The sequence below is a fragment of the Hevea brasiliensis genome, chromosome 7 (genome assembly GCF_030052815.1).
Source record: "Hevea brasiliensis isolate MT/VB/25A 57/8 chromosome 7, ASM3005281v1, whole genome shotgun sequence".
Taxonomy (NCBI): Eukaryota; Viridiplantae; Streptophyta; class Magnoliopsida; order Malpighiales; family Euphorbiaceae; genus Hevea; species Hevea brasiliensis.
The window spans coordinates 95697523-95705669 of record NC_079499.1 but is presented as its reverse complement, the minus strand read 5'-3'; the positions used below and the strand labels follow the sequence as shown (position 1 = coordinate 95705669).

The 8147-nt window shown below is 32.9% G+C and overlaps 2 protein-coding genes across 2 annotated transcripts; both read left to right on the top strand.

Moving 5' to 3' along the window:
* The first annotated feature begins 3467 nt into the window (after positions 1 to 3467).
* On the top strand, positions 3468 to 3976 carry LOC110646242 (uncharacterized). Its single transcript, XM_021799632.2, has one exon. The coding sequence runs from the start codon at positions 3525 to 3527 to the stop codon at positions 3816 to 3818; it is 294 nt and encodes a 97-aa protein (XP_021655324.1). The 5' UTR covers positions 3468 to 3524; the 3' UTR covers positions 3819 to 3976.
* A 2647-nt stretch (positions 3977 to 6623) lies between these two features.
* Positions 6624 to 7757, top strand: LOC131181400 (uncharacterized). The gene has a single exon (XM_058149454.1). The coding sequence runs from the start codon at positions 6624 to 6626 to the stop codon at positions 7755 to 7757; it is 1134 nt and encodes a 377-aa protein (XP_058005437.1).
* The last annotated feature ends 390 nt before the right edge of the window (positions 7758 to 8147 follow it).

Here is an 8147-nt window from a genome sequence, read left to right as displayed (position 1 = left end):
TTCTTGATGTTTCAAGTTCCTGGCCAGGACAGATAGATTTATTTAGAAAAGAGTTTCTGATGAGAAAATCTTTTTAATCAAGAACTGGAATTAAAAGAGAACATAATATTCATAGCAAATGGAGTTTGATATAAATCATGACTCCAGCTTGAGTTGAAATTTTGTAACAGAGAGATTCTAGTGCATGGTAACATATGATTATAGGTTCATTTAAGGTAAACCTTATTACTAATTAGATGGCCATGGCATGCTATGCTAGGTGTTAACCATGGTCTATGAGGTTCATAAAATGATTTAGAGAAATCATTTATGGTAAGAAAGAGTTCTAATGATATTAAGAGTTGATATCATGTCTCATTGCCAATTAGTGATGAGCCTAGTAAGTCACACACATACACAAGTTATCACCTATTTAAATATGATTTAATTAATTAATTAAAGAGTTTAATTGATTAATTAAATAGGTTTGGTTTGCAATTAAATTGCAAAGTCCTTAGCATGACTTGAAACCAAATCTAGATTATTGGATGTATAGTATAAGTTAAATTTATATTTAAAGTGTTTAAATATGAATTTAATTATTGAGAAATTAATTTATAGAGATTAATTAATTAATTTATATTTGATATAAATTAGAAGAAGAAAAATAATTATTTTGGGTTAAGAACTCAAAATTAAGACACAGGGGCATTTTGGTCATTTCATAGTGTGACACGTGGCACCATGAGATGGTGACACATGGGATTACACATAAGCTTGCCAAATGTTTTTTTAATCATGTAAGATGATTAAAATCAAGATTAAATATAGGTTTGACACTTGGCACAATGTGATTGGGTCACTTAACCTAGAGCTAATCAAAGGGTGACATGTGGCAAGGGTTTAATGTATTAACCTAGCTATATAAGTGTTGTTATGAAAAAGAAAAACAACTAGCAGCCACTCCTCTCCTTTGTCATGCCATTTTGAGGCTCTCAATCTATTCTTCTTCATCTCTCATCAATTCAAAGAGATTAGCCATCAACCTCTTGAATTAAGAACACTAGAAATTGTTTCTAGTGTCCTGTTTACATCTCTAATCTCTTAAAAGGCAGAACTTGAATTTCTAATTAATAGAAAAAGCTTTAGAAGCTGTTCAAAGGGCTGCCATAGGTGTTCTTGGTGTGGACAAGCTAGAGGGATAACATTTGTTGTCCTGAAGACAAATCTCAAAGGCGCAGACACGCTGCAGTGCATCAAGAGGTTAGTGTAATCGTTCTTGATTTAATCTAGGGTTCTAAAATTAATCTGATTAATTTTAAAATCTTAAATAGCAAATACAGATCCAAAAACATATTAAAAGAGTTTTAATATGTTGTTTATCATTGAAATCAAATAGATAAAAATAAATCTTGCATAATGCATGTGACCCTAGGTGAAAATTTTTGAATTCAATGGCATAAACTTGTGTTTTTCACGCTTCCGTTCCTTCAGAAGGACCTTTTACCATAATCCTTAGTTCAAAGTTCTTATAAAATGCCATTAAGAGATCGGGGGAGAGTTCTTACTCAAACTCAGTCTAATTTTTTTTAACGCAACACATTAAGAGATCAGGGGAGAGTTCTTACCCGAACTCAGTCTAATCTTTAACGCAACACATTAAGAGATCGGGGGAGAGTTCTTACTCGAACTCAGTCTAATCTTTAACAGAATACGTTAAGAGATCGGGAGAGAGTTCTTACCTGAGTTCTCAACTTAAATTCTCAACACTAAGAGATCGAGGGAGAGTTCTTACCTAAGTTCTCAACTTAAAATTCTTAATACACTACGAGATCAGGAGAGAGTTCTTACCCTAGTTCTCAACTTAAATTCTTAATACGCTAAGAGATCAGGGGAGAGTTTTTACCCGAATTCTTGGCCAAAATCTTAATAACATATGTGGAGATCGGGGGAGAGTTCTTACCCGAAATCTTCCGCTTAAATTTTAACAGAATACATTAAGAGATCGGGAGAGAGTTCTTACCCAAATTCTCTTAGTTTAAATCCAAACCAAAAAATCACAACTTCAATATTCGAATTAACCTCCAACAAAATCCATTATATAATACCTATTCACTGAAGGGTTATCTCATGTACTCGTGTTCTTAGGCAACCCTAAATAATGAAATATCAAATATTCTTTTTATCTGCACAAAGGATTAACATCATCATTCTAACCCCCAAATTATCAATTTATAAAGAGCATAAAATTAAATCTGCTTACCCTCGTTGAGGGACGAGGTGGGGTGCCTAACACCTTCCCCACCCGTATACGGACCCCGAACCTAGAATCTCTATTTTCAAAGTGGTTTTTAATTTTTTTTTTTTACACATGGTTTTTTTTAATTTCCCTCAAAATTAAAGTGGCGACTCCTCACTTTTCCCACTTCGGTGAGAATTCGTCCGGCGACTGCAAAATCCTTGCGACAAATAATACATATTTTTCTTCATTTTCCTCCAATTTGGAGGAAAAAAATTTTGAATTAATTACAAATCATTGAAAATGGAATTTTTTGTCTTTTATCTCCTTTATTTAATACCATATAAGAGGATTTAGAAAAATCAAAATTTTTTTTTCTCTCTCTATTTTTCCTATTTCAACAAAAGGCAAATATATCGATTACCGAAATTATCATAGGGTGAATTAGTGATGGCAAAAATTTGTGTTTATTTGGCAAAATTAGGTTATGTAATTACTAAAAATTCCAATTTATTTGAGAAGTTTGTCTATTGATAAGTTTGAATTTTATTTATTTCTTTTAAAAAGCAAAACCTTTGCATTAAAAGGCCAAAGAGTGTCAACAAATATAATAGAGCTAAATTCTAATGACAAATTACAAATCTAATTACAAGACAATGAATCCTTAAATATAAAATTTACAACATAAGTTTGAATTTTATGTTTGATTGTTGAAATTGAAAGTTGTAAAATTTATTTGAAAAGCCAAAGAAGAATTGCACTGGATTTTGAATTTTGTTTGATTTAATAATAAATAGCCTGAGCCAAAACAAGTTATTTTCATTCGATTCGATTCAATTTAATTAATTTTTTTAAATTAATTTAATGTCATATATCATAATATACATTTCAATTTTTACAACATTTCATATAATGCAGTTATTTGATACATTTATTTTCACAAATGCATACTGTAAAACTTGAAAATAATTTAATTTTTATTTAAAAATTTACGACTCATAATTTTTAATTTAATTAATTAAAAAAATTCTAATAATAAATAAACCACCAAGGTGGATCGGGGAGTGGACACCGCCTTCAACTAATTCCCGATGCTTTCCAAATCTGATGAGAGACCACAAAAAGGACAGCACTTCTATTTATGCATAGCAGTTGACACGTAGAGCTAACTGCGCATGCAAAATAGACACGTACCCAACATTTGGCGAAGCTACAGCTTGCGGGAAAACTCCATATAAGGTGGCAACTGGCAAGCTAGCTCCAACCTGAGGCAATCGTCTTATTCAGAAAACTGAACAAAATTAGCATGGAGAAGCAGCAGGGCCAAAAGATGGAGAAAAAGGCAGAGAGTGATCAAGAGCACAAGAAAGCAGAGAGCTTAGAGGGTCTCCCAGTTGAGGATAGCCCCTATCTTCAATACGAGAACTTGGAGGATTACAAGCAGAAGGGCTATGGAACCCAAGGCCATCTCCAACCGAAGCCTGGCCACGGCGCTGGTGCCACCGACGCACCCACTCTCTCTGGCAGCTCGGTCCCCCTCGAGTCTGATGTTAGTACTATCGATGCTATAACCAGTCGTCACGATCTGGGGACTCGCTGAATTCTATATATCGCTTATATATTGATATATATATATATATATATAAGGTTGAGCGAGTCCTTAATAATTTGTATTTTCCTTTTCATTGATTGTCTTTTTTTGCAATTGATGCATTGTAAAAATTAAAAAATATATATTTATTACATATTATTTGTTAATTTATGAGTAAATTATAAGTCAATCTACAGATTAATCTTATCATTAAATTAAATCAATTTAAAATAACTGTTTGTCAATTTAGTAAATTAAATATAAATTGATTTAATATATTTTATTAATTAGGTTCAGTTTTGTATCTGTTTTTATTCTTCTTATTATTTTATTAAATTCGATTTAGTGTCTCATTCAGATTGGAATCTTACTCGGCATCCAATCTTTTTTATCCAATACTTTCTCACACATAAAAATTTACAAAATAAAAAAATAAATGCACTTCACACAATTATTAATGAGAATACATAATCTCTCTACCTAACCTATCCAACAGCTTACAGAGATATTAATCACGAGATCACTGATGAAAATGATTGGGCACTGCAGCGCCCTGTAATTGACAAGAACGTCAAAGTTCCACGAAAATAAAAATTGATTCCAAGTATATATAAAAAATCAATTCATATTTGAATATTCATAATCTCATCTTCATGCATGGTGCTTGGAAATCAGGATCAACTCCCTACCCTCCGAATATTATACTGTTCCTGTCCATATGTCATCATCTTGTCTTCTCTCCGTGGCTTTTAACTAGCCTGGGAGACCTGCAATTTTGTATATATAAAGAGAGAGAGCCTTTTGAGAGCTCGCTCGCAAATGCAGGATGAAGGATATTATTCCTGAAGGCACAGTGGAGGAGAGGGAGAGAAGGATTGGGGTAATGGTGGTCCAATTTCCAGGGTCCAGCAGCTGTAGCCTGTAGCCAAATTTCAGGCCTGGAGTGGGGGCCTTGTTCTATCACCTGCTCCATCAATTTAACCATTGACATTAAGGCTTGAATTACTTCAATTTCTTCTGAAAGGAAGTTTTTATGTTAGCTAATTATCAATGTTATTTTTTAAAAATTTAATTGTAATAATTTTCAAAAAAAATCACAAGATATGTATGCTTGAAAATAACTTTATAATTATGATATAAACTTTTTAGTTCTTTTTTATCATTTAGAATGAAATAGAAGCCATTGCTTTCCTTCCTGATCCCCTGAAGCCAAAACGTCCCTTCCATAAGAAAGCAAAATAAAAGACAAAACCTTTAGTCGCATTGTATCTCTATAATCACAAGCCTCCCATGACATAACATTCAAAATCTTCGTTGCATCCATTTCCACCACAAATGTCACCTACTATTCATTTAAATCATTTCATTTTCACACCGACCCACAAAAAGTTTTAAAAGGAATAAAATAAAACCTCCCATCTCAAGAAAGCCTCTGTATCATTGAAGTAGAGGAGATAAAGAAATAGTGAGCTTGTATTTTGTTATTAGTGAAAATAAATCTAAACCTTTGTGTTGGTTGTTAGTTATATTTTAACTTTTAATTTTAGATAATTTAATTATAATTTTTAAAATTAAATCAAAATTCAAAAACTAATTTAGAGATTTTGATTTTTTATATTTTGTATTATCATGTAACATGCTATGTCATATTTATTCTTTTTTTTTTATTTAATTCATCTCTCCCTTCTCTCTCTCTCCCCCTCTCGCTTGTTCTCTCTCTCCCTCGTTTTCTCTCTCTTACTCTCCAAGTAAAAGAGTAAGTATTTCACACTAAGTGAGTTTGATTGCTCATAATAGATAAAGAGGGAGGGAGAGAAAGAGAGAGAGAGAGAGAATGAGAGAGAAAGGCGAGAAGGATAAATCAAATAAAAAAAATAAAAAAGATGACATAACATGCTACATGATAATTTATATGTAAAAAGTTAAAATTTTTAAATTGATTTTTAAATTTTACATAAATATATTTAATTTTGAAAGTTATAATTAAATTATTAAAATTAAAAATTTTGAGTATAACCAATTAACTATCATAAAAGTTTAAATTTATTTGTCCAATAACCTTTCAGAATAAAAATATCTTACACTCTGTTTGGATACAGGGAAAGGGGATGAAAGAAAATAAATAAGAAAAAATAAATTAGGATTAGCACTTTTTCTTATTTGAAAATGAAAGAAAAATAAGGCAAAAAAAAATTTTATTTTTTTTATTATTTTCTCTTTAATTTGGAGAGAAAATAATAAAAGTATGAGATTATTTATCAAAATTATAATATTACCTTTTTTATATTTTTTTTAAATATATGGGATAAAATTATAAATTTATCATATTTTTTATATCTTTTTATTTTTATCTCTTTCTATGTAAAAAAAAAACAACAAAAGAAAAATATTTTTTATTTTTTATTTTCTTTCCTCCCTATAAAATTTTCCAAACAGAGTGTTAAAAGAAATAGTGAGCTTCCTTCCAATACATAGAGGATCAGGTACAGGTAATGGCCGGCCCAGTAGGTTTGTTTGTACATTTTTTAGCGGTCCCAAACAAAGAAAGAGAAAGACCATTTGGGTAGTAGTAGCCTGCACTGAATTCTCCATTTCTATTATATTCTTTGATCCTTTTTCTTGCAGTCGCTTTATTTGCTTTATGTTCTGCCACACGTCTCTCTCTCTCTCTCTCTCTCTCTCTCTCTCAGAACAACATATTCAAATCTTTCTCTCTCTCTTATTTAAATTCTTTCTTCTTTGGATATAAATCTCAGGCTCTTTGTCCTCTGAGTGTCCTCAACAGTATTTTGAACAAAAATTCTGCTTCTAGAAATGGAAGCAAATTCTGCTGAAGAGAAATGGGAACATTCTTGCTCTCATAAAGAGGAGGAAGGAGAAGAAGAGGAGGAAGCAGAAGCATTATCTCTTTGCGATTTACCAGTAAATTTGATCAAAGAAGAAAACCAATCAAGTAAAGAAGCTGCTCAAGAAACTGAGGCCAGTCAAGAAGATTTCGATTTTGGACCCTGGGGTGGCTCTCTTTCTACAAGCTCAGAAATGTGTGCAGCTGATGATATATTCTTTCAGGGCCAAATTCTCCCATTTCGACTCTCGGTTAGTTCTGAAACTGGTCTTAACAAGTTAAGGCAGGACACCATGAACCCAAGCCGATGCGTATCGAGGTCAGAATCCATGGACCACGGTTCAATAGGAGGGTTTACAAGTTTCAGTAGCAGAAGCAGTAGCAGTAGAAGCCAATTCTCATCAAGAAGCACCAGCGCATTCAATACCAGCAAAATAATTTCAAAGCCAAGAATCCAAAATCAGTTTCACACTCAACCAAGTCCCAAGCCTCAAATTAGACTTTCCAGCAGCACCTCACTTGGAAATGCTGGCAGTAACAGGAACAGAAAATCAACCGTATGGGATTTTTTAAAATTGGGTTTGGTCCGTACACCAGAAATTGAATTGCAAGATCTCAAGGTTCGTACACCCGTTAGTAGAAACAGCAGTTCAAGTAGTTCTAACAGCAACTCCAGCGTCAGGATTAGTAGTAACAATAGAGGTCGAATTAGTAACAGCAGCAGCAGCCAAGGAGAGAACACGGAGAAACAGAGAAAACAGAGTTTGTTGGAAAAAAGATCAGGAGGGTTATTAAGTGGGTGTAGTTGTACAGTTAATGCAGTGAAACCAGTTCCATTGAGCATAATCATCATTAAAAGAAGGAATAGTACGGAAAATAGCAATAACGACAAAAGCAAAGAAAAAGAGATAGCAGAGGATATGCTACAAGAATCGAAGATAAAGAACAAGAACAAGAAGAAAATGGTGGAAAAGCAGCAACAGCAGCATCAGAAGAAGCAGGGAAAGCAAGCAATGTCACGTCATCGAACGTTTGAGTGGATAAAGAAGCTTTCAAATGCAAGCTTTCTTGTTGATCATGAGGAGGAGGGCCTAGACTTGTGAATAATGAACAATCTCTTTGCATGCTTTGTATTCTTTTTTTATTACCATCAATTTTTTGTTCTTCCCCCTTCCCCACCTTTTTTTTTTCATCTTTTAGGGTTCTCCCTTTTTCTCTTTAATTTGAATCAAGCAATTGGATATTGTTATAATGTTATAAGCACTGTTTTCCAGAACCATAAGTCTTTCTTTATCTTTCTTGACATATTGAGGTTTGTGGGTTTCTCCTCTTTTTAATTGAATTAGTCATAAGTGTTTAGGATGTAGGAGTGTAAAGATAATGATTTGAGAAAGGCAGCCGTGATAACTGGGAATGATGGAGCTGGTGGCGGTGGAGGTGGTGGTGGAGGTGACTCTCATTATTAAAGTGGGGTGTGAAAATGGCAATTCGGG